This window comes from Hoplias malabaricus, chromosome 9 (assembly GCF_029633855.1).
Source record: "Hoplias malabaricus isolate fHopMal1 chromosome 9, fHopMal1.hap1, whole genome shotgun sequence".
Taxonomy (NCBI): domain Eukaryota; kingdom Metazoa; phylum Chordata; class Actinopteri; order Characiformes; family Erythrinidae; genus Hoplias; species Hoplias malabaricus.
Genome location: NC_089808.1, coordinates 10900237 through 10921522, shown reverse-complemented (window position 1 = coordinate 10921522; position 21286 = coordinate 10900237). Strand labels below are relative to the sequence as shown.

At 38.9% G+C, this 21286-nt stretch overlaps 1 protein-coding gene across 2 annotated transcripts in view; it reads right to left on the bottom strand.

The window, feature by feature from the left end:
* ube3c (ubiquitin protein ligase E3C) overlaps positions 1-21286 on the bottom strand; it is a 47674-nt gene that overhangs the window by 9898 nt on the left and 16490 nt on the right. For both annotated transcript variants that reach the window (XM_066681494.1, XM_066681495.1), the window contains exons 12-19: positions 16565-16651; positions 16071-16228; positions 14985-15211; positions 11033-11137; positions 10636-10723; positions 7363-7460; positions 6838-6970; positions 6096-6343 (exon numbers count right to left, since the gene is read on the bottom strand). In XM_066681494.1, the coding sequence (XP_066537591.1) occupies positions 6096-6343; positions 6838-6970; positions 7363-7460; positions 10636-10723; positions 11033-11137; positions 14985-15211; positions 16071-16228; positions 16565-16651 (1144 nt within the window). The remainder of the gene's footprint in view (positions 1-6095; positions 6344-6837; positions 6971-7362; positions 7461-10635; positions 10724-11032; positions 11138-14984; positions 15212-16070; positions 16229-16564; positions 16652-21286) is intronic.

Below are 21286 nucleotides of genomic sequence, written 5' to 3'. Positions count from 1 at the left end.
AGAGAGAGAGAGAGAGAGATTGTAACAGTACAATAAGGGCCAGCATCTTTCATTTCAAATTTCATTTACAGTTTCTACCCAATTCCAAAGATTGCCAAGCACCTTAGATATGTCTGGTATTTGGCTGTTCATAGAAATTATAATCATTTTTGGAAAGATTAGATATAAGATAATAAAATTAAACAAGGAAGGGTAAAGTCCTAGGAGAACATGTGAAAATAGGAGTTTCCATATGTGACTTTGTAAAAAGTACACAAAATGTACACAGACCTGGAAGACCTCCCAAAAATATACCCTATAGTATATTATATAGAAAACAGTCTGATGCGTTTTCCCTTGTGAGAAGAAAACAGAATGGAATGCCCCTAAAAGGTTTGCAGCTGTTAAAAAGCCACTACTAGTGTTTTCAGAACATTTGACTTCCAGAGTCCAGACCTTAACACTGCTGAATATGCTTGGGAATACAGGGGAAAACTGTGACAAGCAGAAAAAGCAATCAACTTCCAAGACTACACTTTGGAGGTGTGGAAAATTAAAAAATGAATGCTACATCAAAGGCAAAAGGTGGAACTATTAAAAAAAGATTTATTTCCAGAGATTTATTTAAGTTTAAAATACAATTTTTGCTTTTAATTTCTGACAGATCAAAACGAATAGCTTATCGGGGCTTGCTGAACATAATAGGGAACGTTACAGTTTTCTGACACTACCATACATATTAAAGTGTCACAACAGAACTCCTGGCTATCAACACAATGTTAATGCATGCTAATCTAGCTGAAATATGACCAGCACAAATTCAGCAGTCTCAAACTTTACAAACGCCAAACTTGACCTTGACCCAAGACACCACCAAACACTTGGTGAGGCAAGTCATAAAGACATAAAGCTAATGTACTGGAATAGTCCTAAAAAAAAGCCCATTTCAGGACATTAAAATATACAGACCTCATATAAAGAATTGCACTAACCCCTCCCGGCCACATCAACTAAATGGATTATAAATTTCCCAAATTTCCATAATGCACGCATCTAAAACACACAGGCGGCTCGTAAATCAGGGCATTTTTCTAAACACAGGTTAATCGCTCGACTTCCAAAAAAACAGAATGCATTTTTTATGCAAAATAATCCACTTAGCCTGCACCGGAGAGGCAACATATGCACCGTGAGAGCCCCTTGAAACCTATCAATAACTGTGCTGCCGGGAACAAGCGGCAATAAGAATATGGAGGCGAGGCGGCAACTGTTCTTTGGGGCTCTTTGTTATTTATTGCTGTTTATTGCCAGAAATTGTGCCAAAATCACTCAGAATAAAAAGGATTAATGGCAGCCGAGCCTTTTAATATCAGTGAGTGCAGTGGCAAGGTAATTAATGCAAATCGCGACGCCATCAGGGGAGTTTAAATGCCAACAACTTAAGCGGCTGCCTTCTGTTTGCTGCCAAATAAATTTGTTAATTTACAACATTAAGAATCAATAAAAAAATATAATGCATTTCAAACGCGGAGGCCATCACTCAGCATGTGACCTTCTCTTTCCTGGCTATCACTTCTTAAGAGAGGAACTTTACTTGGAAAGTATAAAAACTTAGGGAAAGTGGGTAAATACGACCAGATGTTCATTATATTTAGAAGAGCAGAGGTGGGAAGTGTTAGAGGGTTGTTTGAGGGGAGCTCAGGTTTAGATCCCTGACACATCAAACCATGATAAATATTTTTTGGAGCGAGTCCTATATGACTGGTGCTTGGGGTTGTCATCAGCACCAGTTCAGTCTAGCGAACATCTGAAACCGTCATCAGTGGTCGAATGGAAAACTTTCCATGATCCAAATAGTGCATGAAGAAAGAAAATGCAACCACACATAAACACTGTCATAAACATGTTCATGTTAATAAGAGCATTTGCAAGATAGATCTATTATAAACAGTTTAACTGTCCGAAATCTGCCCTTCACATTTTGCTCAGACTAAGCTTACATTAAATAAGACCTTACATTATTGAACTGTGCTGTTTACATGATTGTACCCTTATTAGACTATAAATCTTCATCAGACAAAACTTACAGCACTAGTGTGCTGGTGTACAACTACTTAAAAGTAGCGATCTAAAGTATCTAAAGTAGCAATGTTTCACAAGACTTACTTACAGTTGCTTTTCACAGCTGACTGTTCATATTTGAAAACTTGCTAGTAAAGTTTGCTGGAAGGTCTGTTATGCAGAACATTTTTTTGAATATTCCCTAGTTAGTTTGGAGCTTGTTCCCCCATCGTTAGCTTTATATGTCAAGGTCACTAATGAGTATAAAGCTTTATAGATCTCGCAAGAAACTGGAGCAGTCATATAATTTGCACTTTAGCAAAAATAACAACGTCAAAAATAAATCAGGGAAATGAAATGTATAGAGGAGTTATAAGAGACAAACGTGAATATAAATATCAGGTATGTACATGAATCCATTTTTATATGAGGAAAATAAGTACTGCATTATAAAAAAGGAAAAATTCTGATCAGTTAAACTAGTATTTTTCTTTAAGACCTTCATAGTGGTCAGTCCCTATACTGAGATGATGTCTATGATTTCTAAGCAAATGAGGGTAGCTCTACAAGGATGGACACCAATGCCCTCGGTATTAGCAAAATCAATTTTTAACCTGCTATAAGCAGTGTATCACTCTTTAATATCCAAAGACTGTTATGACGTTATCCTTAAGTGGGATGCAATGAGTTCATAAACATGTCAACAGTGAGTGTCAATGACTGACTGCAATTTAGTAAACAGTTCAAACGCTTTCTTGGGAGTCTGTGATAGTGACTGTATCCCATTACCCTTAGCAACACCAATGGCCCTTAATCATTAATTAGTATAATGAGTGTCTGAGGGATACGTGTGTATGTGTGTGTGTGTATACTCTCATGTGTATGTATGTGTGTGTGTACCATGCAGAAACAGTGATGTAATTCTAATCTATGTCAACTGCCTTTATAACAGCACTAAACAAATATCAATAGCCCACTCCTCCTGCCACTCGGCAGCATATTTATGGAGAGAGAAAGAGGGTTAATTGAAAGTCAAATTCAAATTAATCTCCTCAACTTAATTGCCTGAGCCATTAGTGGGGAACAGGGCAAGTGAATGGAATAAGATGGGAGAAGGGTGGCCATTTCTCACTGGCCATGTCTGCTACTAGGTAGATGTGTGTGTGCGCGTGTGCACTGTGTATGTGGTATGTGTTACGGCACTCTAATAAGACCGCCGCATCGCCTCGGCGGGAAAAGCATTGATACCGTGACTGTAAAACAGATCAAAACTCTATTACTGGTGGGCAGGGTTTAGATTATTTATGACGGCAACTGATTTAGCACGCTGTGGCCGCCACACAAACATGGCTATGGAACCATCGGCTAATGGAGGGGTGTAATTGAAGATTGGGGAGGGATTGTGGTGTGAGGTCATTTCACCTTCCTCACATCAAAGCCGCCGCATTTCGACATAAACAATCTGGGCCAGGAGCATTAAAGAAACTTTAAAAACATTAGCAGCTAATAAATCGCTGCTTTTGGACACAGCCAGAACAACAGCGATTAGATATTCCATTGAGGGGACGGGGAGAAGTTGCAGGAGAGGAGCTAATGTAAACGGTGTCCTGTGGTCTGACAAAGTGGGTTTCGATCAACAGAATTTCCCAATTTTACAGCTTTTAAGTGCTACATTGCTCTGTACTGGAATGAGACTCAAGGAGAGGTTTCTCAAGATGTTACGGAAATCACTCGACGCTGATGAAAATCTCGACTGGGGCAAATTGTTTGAATGAAGAGGCCACAAATACACTTGACTTTCAACTGTGCTGACCTCATAAATAAAAGCATTTGGGTATGGTCCGTTATCCGAGCACTCAGACTTGGAGCGCTAATTGAAAATGACCTTTCACCCTCATCATCGATCCAAGATCACCATATATGCTGTGAATACTTTTGCTGCCAATCAAATGAAGGAACAATAACAAAAAAACTGAAGCAAGACAGCAGGCCCAGTTCTAGGAAGGAAAAAATATAAAATAAAAATCACATGGTGCACCAGAAAGATGCACTTGGGCAGCACATGGTTTTTGAAAAACATGACCAAGTTCAAGGTAGTCATCTTTTCATGATATGCCTTCAGAGGTATAGCCACAGGGTGCCTTAATGTTCCTAAACATTCAAAGTATTTTCACTGGACTGAAACACTACTGTGACAATTTGCATTCAGCCATGTAAACACTGATGAGAACTGAAATCGCCACTCCATAGCAACTCATCAACAAATTACTTGATGGACTCAATTGACCAGAGCATTCCATTCTAATGACCATGTATTACCAAGGGGATTATGGAGGCATGTCCACATTATGTGCATCTTAAGATGGATGAATTCACTCATCATTAATGATGTCTACAAATGTCTGGGCATACAGTGACTCTTTAAACATGCTGCATTGCAACTAGCAATACATGTGGTGTCTACTGTTGAAATGTTGATACATTTGACAAAAAGAGCTAATTGACCTGTTTAGGAATTAATTAAGGGTGCAATGATTCAAACTGAAAGTGCAATGCATGCTTTTGCACACTCAAAGATAAAATAAAGCAAAAAGGAAAGAGGTAGGAAAACAGTTAAACATGGAATGGGAATCACCAGTTAAAACAAAGAGCATGTGAGTATTTTATAGGTGGACCAATTGAAATGATCCAAAGCAACTTGGTTGAAGGGGGTGGGGGGTTTAAAGTTAAGAACACTTTCCTCTTCTTCTGTAAAGTTACCAATTTGAAGACTGGTTTATGGTTAGAAATATGTACAAGTACTTGGGAAAGAAAATAAGGTGGAGATGTTAAAAGTCTGAAAGGGTTTATTAGGAAATCTACAGCAGGAGACATAATTTAGGTATTACATCACTTTTCAATGACTGCTTAGTTATTATTGGAGGGTGGGTCAAATCATTTAACTTTATGGACACCATATCCAACTTGCTGAAAGTCTAGACCAAAGGCAATATTGACTCTTCCACACGTGACAGGAATAAATGACAGGTATTGTTGACTCTTCCATCTATTCAAAATTATTTGCTCATTTCTTGGTATTATACTGTATTAATAACAGCCAGAAGAGGTGGTCAACAGAAGACTGTGCCTTATCAGCAGCTGACCTGTATTCAGTTTGGAGGCAGTAAGAAATTGAACACTACCTTTTTGTTACTCTGAAATATGCTTTTAAGTGTGTCTGGCAGACAAAGTATCATTCTAAAATGGTTAAAACTCATGTCTGAGGCTTTATCCGCATTTAATCACTGCTAGCTATGTTGGCATTGTTGATTCAAGCTATCTGTTTAACTGGAGTCTATCCAACTGCAAAGAAAACCAAATCACCTGATTTACCTTACTCTTACAAGACATACACCACCAGTCAAAAAGTTTGGGATAACATAATAAAGTAGAAAACAATTGTGTGAATTGTAAAAAACTGCTAAATGGGTGCCAAAAGCTATTGTTTTTAAATGTAATATTTTAGTCAATTTGACTTTTGGAGACATCATATTAAGCAAGAATCTTAATGTGTTTCCGCCTTGTGCCCAGTGATTTTGCAGAAAAGACAACAAGGGGAGTGCCAGCCCCTCATTCCACACCTAAAGCTGTAAAATGAGCTGTTTTAGAGGTACTTCTATAGGTCCATGGGGGAGTTAAAGGTTCTGCTTCTGCGTGTTGCTCCTCTCATAAAAAATCTTTTGTATTCTGCTGCTATCTTGATGCTCATTACTTTGGTTTGCAACTTTGACAATGGAGCTCTGATTGGTCAGTCTGATTTTAATGCATCTGTCCAACACCAAGCATAGAACAGGGTCTAAATGAAAAACTGCCACAGCATCGCACCCAGTCTCTCTCTGTGTGAAAGACAGCATTAAATGTGTTTGTATTCGTTTTCAAAACTTGACATGTTTTTTTTTTTTAATCGCTATAAATCTCTGTGAATAGGCCTTTACTGTGGAGTTGCCTCAGGTGTGCATTGTCAAAAGAGCCCTCTAAAACTAAATGTGCTGCTTACTCCCTTCCAACAGACATACCTTGCCCAGTATCCGCCCAAGGAAGTAGTAGTGTTGGGTAAAGCTCTCTCCAATGAGCATCTCAGCTGTGGGACTGGGGTACAGCAGCCCCTCATTGGTGGTCCTGAAAAAGCCTTGGTTGGGGTTAAAACCTGACTTTAACAGCTCACTCAGGAACTCCCTGAAAATCCCGCCACCATCGATGCCTGCTTCGTCCAAGCCATGAGCGTTGAGGAGGTGAACACGGATGCGTTTCTTCAGATCTGGCTCTGAAACAGATTCAGAGGAAGAGATTTAAATTCATAACACAACTTACAGCAAAATTCTCTGCCAGTAACATATTACAATGATTGTGTAAGAGAGGGAGGGGGGAACCAACACTGGGTAATGGAATTCTTCTGGACACAACAAAGACATTTAATTGCGGGTAGCTGCACAAAAGCACCTATGCTGAATTTAAATAAGGGTAGGATTGATTTTCTGGAAGCAAAGGGAAACTAAAAATTGAAGTGCCAGCTTTTAAAGGGGAATGAAGTCAACAAAAACAAAACCTCACTGTGAAGCGACAGTCAAGAGTCAAAACAAAAAGTCCATCTTTGCTTATAATAAATTACACATCATAAATCATAAAAAAAAATAAAAAAAAACAAGATATATAATCCTGCCACTCTTCTTATGGCTGAAAGATTAATTTGTCCTTACACACTTGGACTGCCAGGTTAAGCACTACAAATGAAATATTTTCTACAGAACTGTCTTGTACCATTCTCAGGAGAGAGTTTATCATAGGCGTCCTCGTAAATATAGTTTCGCCGAATGGTTATGTTGATCCCGTCCAAAAAAGGGCCATCTCCTTGTACATCACGTTTATCAGCGTAGATCAGTCTCTGGAAGATCTACAACACAGAAAAGAAAAAAAAAAAAAAAGAAATAAACACGGAGAAAAGATAAGACAGAAAATCTTTGTAGATAATGTCCTGTAAATTATTACTACCACAAATGCTCTTATATTTTAATGTAACCATATTCCCACAGCAAGGTTCCAACATCTAGTGAAAGATGGAATATTAAAACTGTCTAGGGTAGAACAGAGAAAACTCCCCATGCTTACAGTTACTGCCTTGACTATGGTGCCCATAAGACAAGTCACTAATTATCAAGGATACTTCGGCTTTCACCAATTCCACTAAATTCTTCATACATCGGCCGATTCTTACCAGACAGCCAATATATCCGCCAGGGACCAAAATATAAAGAGAGAAACAGACATAAACAGGGGTTGGACTACCTTGACTCTCTCCTCGAAGGGCACGACAAAAGGCAGCTCTGTGAGGATGGCAAGATGTCTCTCCTCTGATACGGACAGTGGTGGAGGCTCCAGCCCGACTGAGGAAGAAAATAAGTATAAAATTCTCTTTTAATATATTTGTCCTTTTTATATCCACTACACCAGCAAGACTGAATGTACAGGGATGTATATCTCATAATAGGAGGTTCATATATCACAGCACATTGGTCTATAAGGCTGTCAGATGGGAGAAAAAAGGGCCTAGGTCAATGTTATGACTCCTAAAATCTATCAGCACTCAGTGTTTCTTGGCTGATGCACTATATTTGGAGTCTTTGGCAAACTATCCATTAATTATTTTAAGACAGAAAAGTGGTGCAAATATTGCATGACAGCCAGACAACGCTGACTGTTCTGAAGAGGTGTGAACGTGTTTTTTAGGCATGGTTAACATTACAGTCCATTTGACGGAGCAGTAAAAGAACCAAAAAGTATCATTTGGATGTGTACTCTAACACGCTCTAGCAGTTAGTGGGGAGCCAGTATTTACAGAGCACCCCCATTAAAGATCGCTCAAGCTTGTGTCTCCCTCAGCCGCCAAACACTTTTAATTAAGTATGAAGCCCTGCATCCGTCCACCTGTCTTCTCAGGCCATTACGGAGACGTTTGTTTGGGATTAAAGCTCCGTCCTCGAGACCTTTCAAACAGCAAAGGGGGATAGAACGTACGGGAGCAGCAACGGAGAAGCATCATTTGTCGACCATGCTGCTAGTACAGCGCAATTATTCTGCTCAATTAGTCAGTCCTCTCTCTCTCTCTCCTCTCTGATGCAGCCTATCAACACGCCATCTTGGGGAGAGAATTATGGCATGGTGTGGTCAATACAAGGGCCATTCGTCACCAATGCAAACGTTCATTTAAGGAAATGAAAGGGGTCCAGATAAACAGGGGGCCAGATGTGACTTGCCTTAGGCTAATTGAATTTTTAAGCGCCTATGCCCCTGAGTACTGATGCTGTTATTGGTTAGATTTCACACCACACACACGCACACACACAGCATGAATGCTGAGCCATTTGCTGAAAGGAAAAAGCCACTATGTTTACACAAATGGGCTATTAGGCTAATACAGGCTCAGTATTGTTAAGATTTTTTTTCTGATTACATGTCTAATACGGCGCAGCAGGTAGTGTCGCAGTCACACAGCTCCAGGGGCCTGGAAGTTGTGGGTTCGATTCCCGCTCTGAGTGACTGTCTGTGAGGAGTTGGTGTGTTCTCCCAGTGTCAGCGTGGGTTTACTCCGGGTGCTGCGGTTTCCTCTAACAGTCCAAAAACACACGTTGGTAGATGGATTGGCAACTCAAATGTGTCTGTAGGTGTGAGTGAATATGTGTGTGTTGCCCTGTGAAGGACTGGCGCCCCCTCCAGGGTGTATTCCTGCCTTGTGCCCAATGATTCCAGGTAGGCTCTGGACCCACCGCAACCCTGAACTAGACAAGCGGTTAAAGATAATGAATGAATGAATGAAGGTCTAATATGTTCATCACACTTTCCATTCTTCATATGATTATTTATAATGTTAAAAAGACAGAAAAATTTGCCCTTTAATAAATCCAAAGGACTCTCTAGACAAGGGGGAAGGCAAGTGCCCAATAAAGTTGGTGATTCCCCAGTTAAAACACACCCAGTAAGGCTGGCAGTTAACAGATGAGCTGAATCAGGTGCGTGTGAGCAGAAAGATCACCACATTATGCTGGACAGTGGCCCTCCAGGACTGGAGTGGTGCACCCCCTTGCTCTAAGCATTTACAGAATCATAATGATGTCTGAAATAAAGACATTAAGACTAAGTAATACATAATGAGAAAGAAATTGTGTTGTGTTTGCATTTACCCATTAGTTTTAGCCTTACTATGGAACTTACTTTCTCAGTTTTTAGCGCTTTTTGAAATATAGAGTCTACACTGAAAGCCTAAACCCAACAGTCATGGATTACCAAGGCTAATCATCATTAGTCAAACAAAAAGAGCACAATGGGAATAATAATAATAATAATAATAATAATAATAATATTAGCTTTATTACTTAACTAATTAACACTGAATATATTAATACATTCTTGATGAAAGCCCAACTTTATCAATTAATAATTTTCTGGATCAGTAATATGTTATATATAAATAAAAGGATTACCGCAAGACTGAATATATTAAGTCAATGAAATACAGCTTTCTTAGAATATCCTGATCGGACAATTGTCCATTGAGAGTTTTCTAAGTAGATACAGTAAATCAAGCTCTGTCATTGGTAAGGCCCCCAAGGAATTGAACTGAAGTCCCTACACATTCACATTATTAACTACCAGAACAACTGGCAAGTAACGAGGAATCCAGTTTTTGCTGAGTAGGAAAAATCTTGAATTTCTTTATACCATGCTGACTGACAAGGGCTATAGTCTAACCAAGCATCAGTCAGTTGTTAGAAATAAATTACAGTTGTAGGTTTGTTAGGGCTTTGATGTCTGTGAATTTCTCTTACAAATTTAGTTAGCTAGTTAGTGTTTATTTCGGTTTTCAAAATGAATAAAGTATATAGAAAATAATAATAATAAAATAATAATAATAATAATAACAACAACAACAATAACAATTACCTAAAAAGAAGACAACAATATTAATGGTAACAAATATTAAATTAATAGACATGACAGTCAAAACAAAACAATTACAAACCAAAAAGGTATAGGCTGAAGCATTAGCTTATTGTGCCTACCCTTTGTACTTAGCTAATTAAAATTCCTTTTACTTCTGTATTTAGATGATACAAATGATGATTTAAAATGATATTTATGGACTATCTTTTACAAATTCCATGACCACTTTTATGCCCATTTTAGAATAAACACAGGCGTTTAATCTAAAATGGCCTTAAAAACTGCTCATGGAATCCTATACTAAAATCATAAGGGGTGCTTTCAGAAATTCATATTACTACAATGCTTATTTTCTGATTTCCTGATTTTCATTGTCTAAAATGACAGTGAAGACCTAACTCTAACTGTCATTTCTCTATTGCTTATAAAAAGGTGATGACTTTAGCCAGATAGCAAAAGCATAGTAAGGCCAACATTAAATAACTTATTAGTTAACCAATCAACTCTGAATATGTCAATAAGTCATTGACGACGTGAAACTTAATCAATTAATGATAACGCCTAGGTCAACTGTAATCTAAAAAGTAGTAAATACAGCACTATTTGCGGATCATTTCTCACCATCTAATGTTGACTGAAGAGGTCCAATGCGGCCCATTCTCCTGGTCCTCCACACATGTCTGGCAGAGGGGACATAAAGTTGAGTCACCTGAAAAAACACATGCACAGACACACACCATATCACTTACAGGTTAAAAAAAATCAAGACCTAAGCCTGGCATTCATCACTTGGCATTTTCTTAAACGTATTTAACATTTGTTCAAGTTATTATTAGATAACTGACATTTAACACTATTGAGCACACCAAGTTCAATTTGATTCAACAAAATTAGTTCAGTTCACTCACAGCTATAATGTAAAAACAGTTTCATTATATCTGGTTCATTTGTTTGAATTCACAATAAGAAACATTTCAGAACAAATATAAGCCCCTGGCTTCTGCAGCAGCAGTAGCACCTTATCAGCTCTAATGTTGACCTCTTCTGACAACCAGTGACCTTTGGGGCAGAATGGCCTTCTGATATCTCGTGCCTTCAACATCTTCACCAAGTTTGTGATAACCTGAAACATACACACATAAGTGATCAGAGCTGCAAAGTGTAAAAACAAGGTTTGAAAAGGGGAAAAGTTTTGAAGAAAATATTACCATTACAATCTTATTACCATTTGTTTTTGAATAAATAAATAATAATAAAAAAAGACATGCCATGTTGGACAAATTCAGGATGAATATATAAATTAAATGTGCACACATCTATTTAGAGTTTACATCAGTGAAAATAAGGAGAACTAATTTAACGTTTTCATCAAATACAGCTTTGCACATATTAACACATAGTTACACCGTATTTACTTAATTTAACATATTAGAGACTGTACACTAATGTAAAATCCACAAAACGCATTATTTACAAAGTGCACCAAAACTTGCAAATGATTGTATACTGTTTCAGATTGGCCTTCTTCTCTAAATGAAGGGCAGCTCTAGGGTCATTACTGGCCAATTGCTGGTGAGTGGAGAAGACAAATGAGCAGTCATGGCCCAGTCGATGCTGCTAATTAGCCACCAGACTGCTGACATTGAGAGGAGAAGGAGAGCGAGAGGGAGAGAGGCAATATGGACGATCCAAAACAAATCCATCAAGAAATAAACTACTGAAGACCTGTAGCTACATAACTACTAAAAACCTGAGATGCATAACTAGTAAAGAACAAGCGATATGCAAGTTATAAAACTGCTGAAGACCTGTATATACATAACTACTGATACGGAATTACTGAAGACCTTGAAATTCATAACAGCTGAAGGCCAGGACACACATAACTACTAAAGCCCGATAGACACAGGTCTACTGAATACCTGGAGCTATAGAAGAAATACTGATGAGGAGCTATGTAACTGGCTATGTAAGGAAAATATTGAATCAATCATGAAACATTAATCAAGAATTGCTAGTTGAAGACATGACCACAGCAAATGTAGTGCATTTGATGCTTTTTTTAACCTCCTTACTCAGCAGAAATGGTAAACTTCCAATTCACGTTAGGATGTGATATCTATACAAGGCGATTTCCCCATACAGCTGCCTAAGACAAACGAAGTGTTGGCCATTTCTAGAGGACGGCCATCAATCTCACTGATCCAACGCCTAAACGGCGGCAATAACGGCAAGTGCAAAATGCTGTTGCTGGTCAAACGGCAGAGAAGACGGGGGCTCTTCGGCGCCCCCATAGGTGGGTAGTGGGGATGAATGAGCACTGGTTAATTAGCCCATCAGGTTAAGTGCAGGCCATAATGGGCCTTTCCCAAACTCCAGCCGTGTCACCGTTCTCCAAACACAGCCAAGAGGGAACCTTCCATTAGCAATATTAATACAAGCTTAGTTGATCATTTTCATTCAATTAACTTCTTTCAATTAAATGGATAGGCGGACAATAGGGGTGATAAAACACGACGGAGGGACAGGCGAGAGCCCGAGGCAAACATTAGCAGGGGCGGGGTCAGTGGTGGTCCGGCTGACTGTAAATCCCACCTTCAATTTGGAAAATGCATTTGTGCTGCTCAGTGCTTTAACAGCTCGTTTCAGCTGACAGCAGGCCGCCCATGCCATCTTTTATAAAAATCACCCAGCACCGCCTCCTGCACCCAGGACATGAGGAAGAGCAGCTCTCTCCTAACAACACTGCAGTGCAATGAGCGAGAGAGAGAAAAAGAGAGAGAGAGACTACAAATAGATAATAGATAGAAACACAGACAGAGAGAGAGAGAGAGAGAGAGAGAGAGAGAGAGAGAGAGAGAGAGAGAGAGAGAGAGAGAGAGTCTAAAGTAATATAACCCAAGACTGGGCTAGCTAATTTAGCCGGACCACCATTGACTGCACAGCACTTGTTATATAGGTGTCTTTAACATTCTATCAATGGGAGGGTAAGGACTAAAATGCATACCCTGCTTATTAGAAATCCCTGAAAAGCTTTGGTGTTTCACATGGTTGTATTTATATTTAGATTTTTTTATACATAATATTATGCAACAGGAAATTCTAGGACAAAGACAAACGCAAAAATTGGGGGTGGGGTGGGGATGGGAAGCATGACATTGTTGTAGGTTGTGGGGTTTTTTTTGGGGGGGGGGGGTGGTAAGGCAATTCATTTTAAAGTATTTAGCAAGATTTGGACTTGTATTTATAACACAGATATATATATATATATATATATATATATATATGTTTTTTGCTCATTTTATTTAAAGATCTATTCTAGATGTTTCTTAAGTAGGTAGTGTAGGTGAATCTAAAGTAGGCAGTTTAGCAAAGTTTGGCCAGGCTGTGAACCAACCCCAGGGGGTTTATGCTAGCATCAATATAACAGAGCTTACTTTAATAGCTCTTATGTTCACAAGTCTGGGATTTTGCACTATGACAGTTGTATTTGACAAACACATCCCTACCACTGCATATCTTAACACTACTTCCCATACGATCATACATGCAAAAACCTACCAATGAGAAGCTTAAAGATCATTCAGAATTTGGTTTTACTCAGTGTGAGACTTGGAATGACTGAGCTCTAGAGCTTGCATGGGTAGTGAAATCAGCACGGGTCTGGCTCAGTGTGAGTAGCAGAGTAGGTGCTGGTTTAATTCAGTATGAGCTCGAAACGAGCGCTGGTTTTACTCAGTCTGAGCTTCAGAATGAGTGAAGGTTTTACCCAGTGTAAGCCTCGAAACGAGAGCTGGATTTACTCAGTCTGAGCCTCAGAATGAGTGCAGGTTTTACCCAGTGTAAGTCTCGAAGCGAGCGCTGGTTTTACTCAGTCTGAGCCTCAGAATGAGTATAGGTTTTACCTAGTGTGAGCCTTGAAATGTGCGCGGGTTTTACTCAGGGTGAATCTCTAGTGAGGCTCAGGATTACTGCCAGCTCAAGCGCAAGATTGCTCAAACAAAGGGAGCCATGGTAGCCTTGTGCTTTTTAGGACTTCCCATTCTATATCTAATAGTGAGCAATACGTTTATTACGTTTATTAGACTCTGGAAAGATATTCATAAAGAAAGAATTTGTAAGTTTACATTGCTGGCCTGAGAATCCACAATTAGAATTAACACAATTAGAAAGCAAACTCAGATTTAGGTTCTTGGGGGCTTAAACAAAAAGGGGCTGTAGGGACAGGTCTAAAAGACAAAATGGCCATCTGTGCTGTGAGCTGTGTGTGATGAGACTGAAACTAGCCATTACTCCTTGCTCTCTTAGATATTGTAAACATCTCCTCGTTTCCTGTGCCGGCGTGTGCTTGAGTGAGCAGCGCTGACCCCTCCAATCACACATGAACACACACACCACCTCATTAACCCCCACCTCAGCTAATTACACCCTCAAAGACATCATCTGCTCTCAGCTCCCTAGCAAAATTTGTCTCAACTCCACTGGAAGAGCTGCAAAGTGTAATGAGGATGTTACTCAAGGCTCAAAGGCAACTTGGCAATCTTTTACACGAGTGATGTTACACGCTAGTGTGCTGATAATTAAGCTAATGGCACTATTAAGTAGAAAATGGACTCAAATTAGAAAAGCTCCCAATTCCTCAGAAAAAAAAAGTTGGAAAAGATTTTCAAACTCCATCAGCTACACATCAAAAAGACACTAAGACCAACAGATGATTTGCTGATTAAAATATTTACTAAATATGAAAATATTTTTTTTACTCAAAAAGTAAAAGTGTCAATAGATGCGAGTGTGTGAGTGATTGTGAGTGTGTGTCGCCCTGTGCCCAGTCATTCTGGGTAGGCTCCGGACCCACAGCAACCCTATACTGGATAAGTGGTTTCAGACAATGAATGAATATATACAGTTTCACTAGTTTTCATTAGCACTGGGACCAAATTGAAAAAGTGGTAAAAACCTTAAACCTTTACCTTAAAGAGCTGGACCCAGCGTTTTTGCTGGGCCTGGATGCGTTGCTGGACCTGGCTGTTGGTTTTGACTCCAACACTGCGGAAAGCGGCTGCATACTCCTCTCGATGCTCACTCTTTGTTTCGGGGTAGGCCAGTTTAATGATGCCCAGACATGCATCCCGCAGACATCGAGACAGCGTTACCAGCTCAGACAGAGAGAAGGGCATCATCGATGGCTGCTGCTGACCTGTAAATCCAGGACAAAGGGGAAAGTTTTAATGGTTTTCTTTGATGTAAAAATACAAATACACTATCTTACACAAATGTAAGGAATTATTTTTTCATGCGAATTGCACTGGGTAATAACATTTAAAATTTTTGTTACACAAATTACATTGATGCACCTTATACTACATTTTAAACTAAATTTGAAATTTCTTTAGAATATTTATCTGGAATTGTTTTAAGTTTGTTTAAATAAAATGTCTGTTGCTACACTTAAAATACAGAAAAACTTCTAAAAACGTATGAAAAGGTGTTTTGGCATCTGAATTTGGCCTTTCGAATTTGAGCAACTTCGAAATATATTGTTTGAATTTTTTTAAGCTTGAATTTTTTTTATCTGAATTTATTAACCTTGAATAATAACAGTGAAAACGTGTTCTTGAAAATTCACGAGTTTAAATCAAGAGCAATTATATTCAGATGCATAATTGCGAAGCATAGTATTCAGAAGTGGAATCTGAAGACGTAAATTCAAAAGCAACTAAACTCAGATGCATAATTTTAGTGCAAAAAAAATTCAGTGCTACAAATTCAAAGGTGTAATCAGACAATAAGTCTGATGAGACAGATTTGCTTCCGTACTCGTGAAGCTCTGGCCTACCCTTCAGGCCACACTTCTTTTTTTATATAATGTTTATTCTTGTCCAGGCTATTTCACTCCATGTGTCTTGGAAATTATATTCTATTTAAAGAATAAATATCATGACTGCTCATTAAATATCTCTCCTAAGGCTATGTGTGAGGGATAAGTTTTTCCCCCCAACAGCAGCAATGATGTCCATCTACGTTTTTTTCCTGTGTGTGTGTGTATGGACTTTTACCATCCATAGAGTCGCCAAAGAACTCTGTGTCGTGGATGGAAATGAGGGAGTGGCTGAATAAGGAACTGAACAGATAGAAGAGAGGGATAATCCTGTTGGAATCTTCAGGAGACATTGGAGAACCACGGGACATTAGCTGTAGCAGAGAAACCAGAGACCTGTAGAATGTATACAGAAAAACAACATTATAAAGCAGCAACTAAGCAAAACATTATTACCCAGTGGTCCGTCCCACCATTAAAGTATTTGGCCTACATAATTATTCACTTAAAATCTGCTATTTGTCCAAGTATATATCCAAAAGTGTACAGAGAGCCTATAGAATGAATGCATTCCGCCATTTTATAATAAGCCGTGCTGCAACTTTAAATGCTGCAATATTTCACTGAACATTCAATATGCAATTTTTTTCTTCCTTTCCACAAACTAGAAGCTAAATATTTGCTCCTAATTTAGTGAATGAAGACTGTTCTTTTTTAAGATAGAAAACTTACCCTGTGATCATTTTTGTCCTCATGGATGTTATTAAGTGCCACAAGTGTCTAAGGAATCGTGCATTGAAGGCCAAGCTGTACAAGAGTCTGGAAATTACAAGAACAAAAATAAGACAAAAAAAAAAAAAAACAGACATGAAGACTCATGAGTAGTGAATTAGTATCAGAATTAGAATTACTTTATTGACCACTGTGCTAGCACACAGAGGAATATGTTCTCCGCATTTAAAGTAATCCGTGCAGTGAAACACACACGCACACACGCACTAGGGGGCACATGCTGGGGCAACGGTGGCCTTAGAGAAGCGAGCTGGAGGCTGGAGGGATTCTTTCACAAAAGAATTAGACATTTTGCTTATTTCAAAATGCAAGGGGAAGGGGAAGCAGTGTTCTCACTGCTCCAACTCCAGCTCACAACTATAGGCTCACAAGAGGTTCTAAAGTTCTGAGAACCAAAAAACAGAACCCATAACCAATAAATGACATTTTGTAATTGAGAAAACTGTCATTAACATGGAGACTTATAAAAACAGGTTTGTAAACAGAATATTTCAGTATATAATCATCTATTATAAGTTTAATATTCTTAAAGAATCCGTGTTCGCTTTCATTCTGCCTTTCCTCAGTTGCGCTTCTCTCAGTCTCACTTTCGCCTGCAGAAGGTTCTCGCTTTTGACCTTTGATGGGAGTCAGGGTGTAGAAGCCCTGCCCATCCAGTCTATTCTGCACACCCCGCTACGTCAGCCGGTGTGCACCAATCTTACCCTGATTGGATAATGTGCAGTTCGTCATAGAAGCTTAGAGTCATTTTCCAATTAGGGTAAGATTGGCGCACTCTCGCTGACGTAGTGGGGTGTGCAGAATGGGCGGTGCTTAACTTCAGCAGCCAATGACTGTCTAGATCCCGCCCCCTGTCAAAAGCGGGAAACTTTTGGAGGTGAAAGTAAGAACCTATTTTGACACCATACACAAGCCTCTGACTTCCTTATCATTGGGTAACTACCAAGATATAGGCAGGAATTAGGGCGTTGTTCATGTAAATATGTAAATAAAGCAAAAGCAGGCAGTGCTTGAGTCAACGCACTGAGGCTTATTCATCTATCACATAGATTTTCATGAATCAGATTATTAATATTTTGTCAAATCTGTGCATGTTTGATGCAAATTTGATGTACAAGGGCCAATTCAAAACCATATACAAATATGCATAGAGCTTGTTCTATGTAAAAGTCACTTGATTGCACTCACAGCAGTCCACAGAAATCAACACTAATGACAGTGGGTCATCCTGGTTACTACATATGATAATTAAAACTTTTATTTTTTTGCTCACTCTACTAAATTTACAAAAAAAAAGACATCTGAAAGTTTAAAAGAAGACTTCACTGTTTGAGAAACACATTTCATATTTCTTAATATCTTAGTTCAGATTGGCTTTTGAAAATTAAATTATTTCTCCCTTGCCTATAATGTTAAGGCATGCATTTTACAGTACGTGACTTTGAGTAGGACACTGTTCACCCTCAACCCCTAAATGAATGGGAGGTGGAAAAACAAATAGATCAGTGAGTGCTGCTCTCAGCTCTTCCTACTGCTTCACTGCGGGAGAAATTAAAGGAGCTGTTAAGCTTTATTTAGGCAGGCCCCCATCCATTAGTGAAGCGGTGACCTGCTGCGGGGTCATAAACAGGCTGTGGTTTCCTGCGAGAGTCCTATTTAAGTTAATGAGCAGCAGAGAGACAATGCTGTGGGCCTGACTATAGAGATACAGCATTAGAGTGACCAGCAACTCAAACACTGTGGTCCAGACAATATCACACTTAGGTGTGAGGAAACAACGCTGACTCACGCGTGGTTTTGTGTGAGGGGAAAAAAAGGGAGGAAAGGAGGTCGGGCACGAAAGATTAAGTCCAGAGAAAGGAGGGAAATGTGTGTGCACACACTCTTAACCACACTCTCAAACGCTCACGGTTGACACCTTTTACAGAGCTTGCCAACAGCAAGTAGCACCGGTGTGGTAAATGAAGACAACACAGAATAAAAAACAATAAAGGACAGAATAGGTGACTCCACAAGAGGAACATACAAAGACTTCAATTAACAGAGCAAGACTACATTCCAGCTTCATGCACATGAATGAGCTAATTATCAAAGGGGGAATAAAACTACATATCCACAGGTAAATAAATTACAGTCTAAAGTAATCTGCAATACAGTGATTATACAGAGCTGTTCAAAAGTCATTCCATTCACATTTAAAACATTCACATTATACTTTATTTATTAGCATTGGCCAAAAAAAAACCCGAAACAAAACAGATATTTAAGAGAAAATAACAGTAGCCTCAACATCTCCCTTCGTTTCAATATTTCCTGCATCCACCCTTTGCCCTTATTACAGCTCCCCATTATTTAAGAACATGAGAAGCTTCTAGGCTTGATCTGCAAATGTGAAATTTTTTTTGCTGCTTGCTTTTCTCAGTAACAGCTTTTTTGAATACTCCAGATTCTTTCAGAAACATATTGTTGAATTGCTTTCTCACAACCTTTTCCACCGCCCCCAGATCTGAAGTGAAACTAGAGATAATTTTTCCTGTCTCTGAAAGATGACAGACTTAAGGAGCAGATCTGATTGGAACAGTTTTGGTGATCTACTAAATCTTGTGCAGTTAATTAGTTTGTGCCATTATCTTTTAAATATTTTTGAACTACATATTTGTAAGCTATTTGTTTTTAAGCAACAGATTTTTGAGAAAACAAACCACTACCAGCCAGAAAACTTTTCTTTTGTCTAACTACAGATTAAAATCTGAAAGACACTACCAGATAAGTAGTTCTTTGGTCAGATGAGAAAATATACCGTTTCATGGCAACGATGGCCGATACTTAAGCATCAGCCACTTATTTAAAACACGTGCAAAATATATATATATAGAAATTGATCGATTCAATGTATTGACCTATTGTATTTTTAAGTTATAAGCAGCAACTAAAATTGATTATAAAAAATAATAATGTAGATTAACATTATATTTCTTAAGGTAGTAGAATCATTTAACCAATTAAATAATTAAATATCTCACAAATTTTAACAGAATCAGCTGTTAAAATGTTTTTAGGTCTGAGCCTCTTCAAAGCAACAAACACTATATTGCCACTCACACATCCAAATCATTGATTTGAGGTTTTTTTTCCCCAGTCAAGCCAGCTTCTACAAACATTTGGGGGGGAAAAATGGGTCACTTTCAGGAATTCAGTGAATTCCAGAGTGGTACCGTGATAGGATAATAATACTATAATATAATAATAATAATAATAATAATACCTGTGTAAGTTGTGAAATTTCCTCGTTATATTCCACAGTCAACTGTCAATGTTATTATAACAAACTGGAAGTGATTGGGAATGACAGCAGCTCAGCCAGGAAGTGGTGGGCCACGTAAAATATCACAGCAGGGTCAGCAGATGCTGAGGCCTATAGTGCACAGACGTCGCCAACTTTCTGTAGATCCTATCACTACAGATCTCGAAACTTCATGTGGCATTCAGATTAGCTCAAAAATAGTGCATATAAAGCTTCATTGAATGGGTTTCCATGGCAGAGCAGCTGCATCCAAGCCTTACATCACCAAGAGCAATGAAAAGCATCAGGTGCAGTGGTGTAAAGCACACCACTACTGGACTCTGGAACAGTGAAGATGTGTTCTCTGGAGTGAAGAACCATACTTCTCCATCTGGTTTTGGCGGTTATCAAGAGAATGGTACTTGTCTGACTGCACTGTACCAAGTGTTAAGTTTGGTGGAAAGGTGAATTATGATGTGGGTTGTTTTTCAGGGATTACGCATGGCCCCTTAGATCCAGTGAAAGGAACTATTAATGCTTCAGCAAAGCAAGAGATTTTGGACAATTTGGGGATGGCCCCTTCCTGTCCTAACATGACTATGCACCAGTGCACAAAGCAAGGTCCATAAAGACATGATACGAGGATGAGCGATTTTGACTGGCCTCCAATTAGTCCTGACCTCAACCTAATAGAACACCTTTGGGATGAATTAGAGTGGAGTCTGCGAGCCAGGCCTTCTCGCCCAACATTAGGCGGCAGGGTGGCTTAACGGTTAGCACATTTGCCTCTCAGCATTGGGATCTTGGGTTAAGCCCCATCTGGCTCTCATTTCTGCATGGGTTTCCAGTTTCCTTCCACAGTCCCAAAAAATAAATAAATGAAAATAAATAAATAAATAAATAAATAAACCCACATGGCGGTCCTGGTGTGAGTGAATGTCTGTACAGTGATACCTTGACTCACGAGTGAATCAACTTACGAATTTTTCCAAGATGCGAGCCTTTGTTCAGTCAATTTTTTGCTCTTTGATGCGAGCTGCAATATGAATTACCAGTGAACACGCTTACACCACTCGCTACTATGTAGCCCAGTGACCGTTTAGTTCACACTGTTTTTGCTGTGCAAGCATCTCTGTTGTATCGCTGTTTTTTGTAGAATTGTAGCATTAAGTATGTAGTAAGTAAGTTAATTTAAGTGGTAGAGCATGACATGATAAACTCCCCCAACCAATCTCCTCCATCTCTGCCAGCATCTTCATGTACAACACATGTAACAAAAAAACTGGTATGGTTTTTTGGGGGCTGGAACTGATAATAGTATTTCAATTAACTTTAATTGAATTAAATTTGATATACATGCAAACTGAGTTATGAACTCG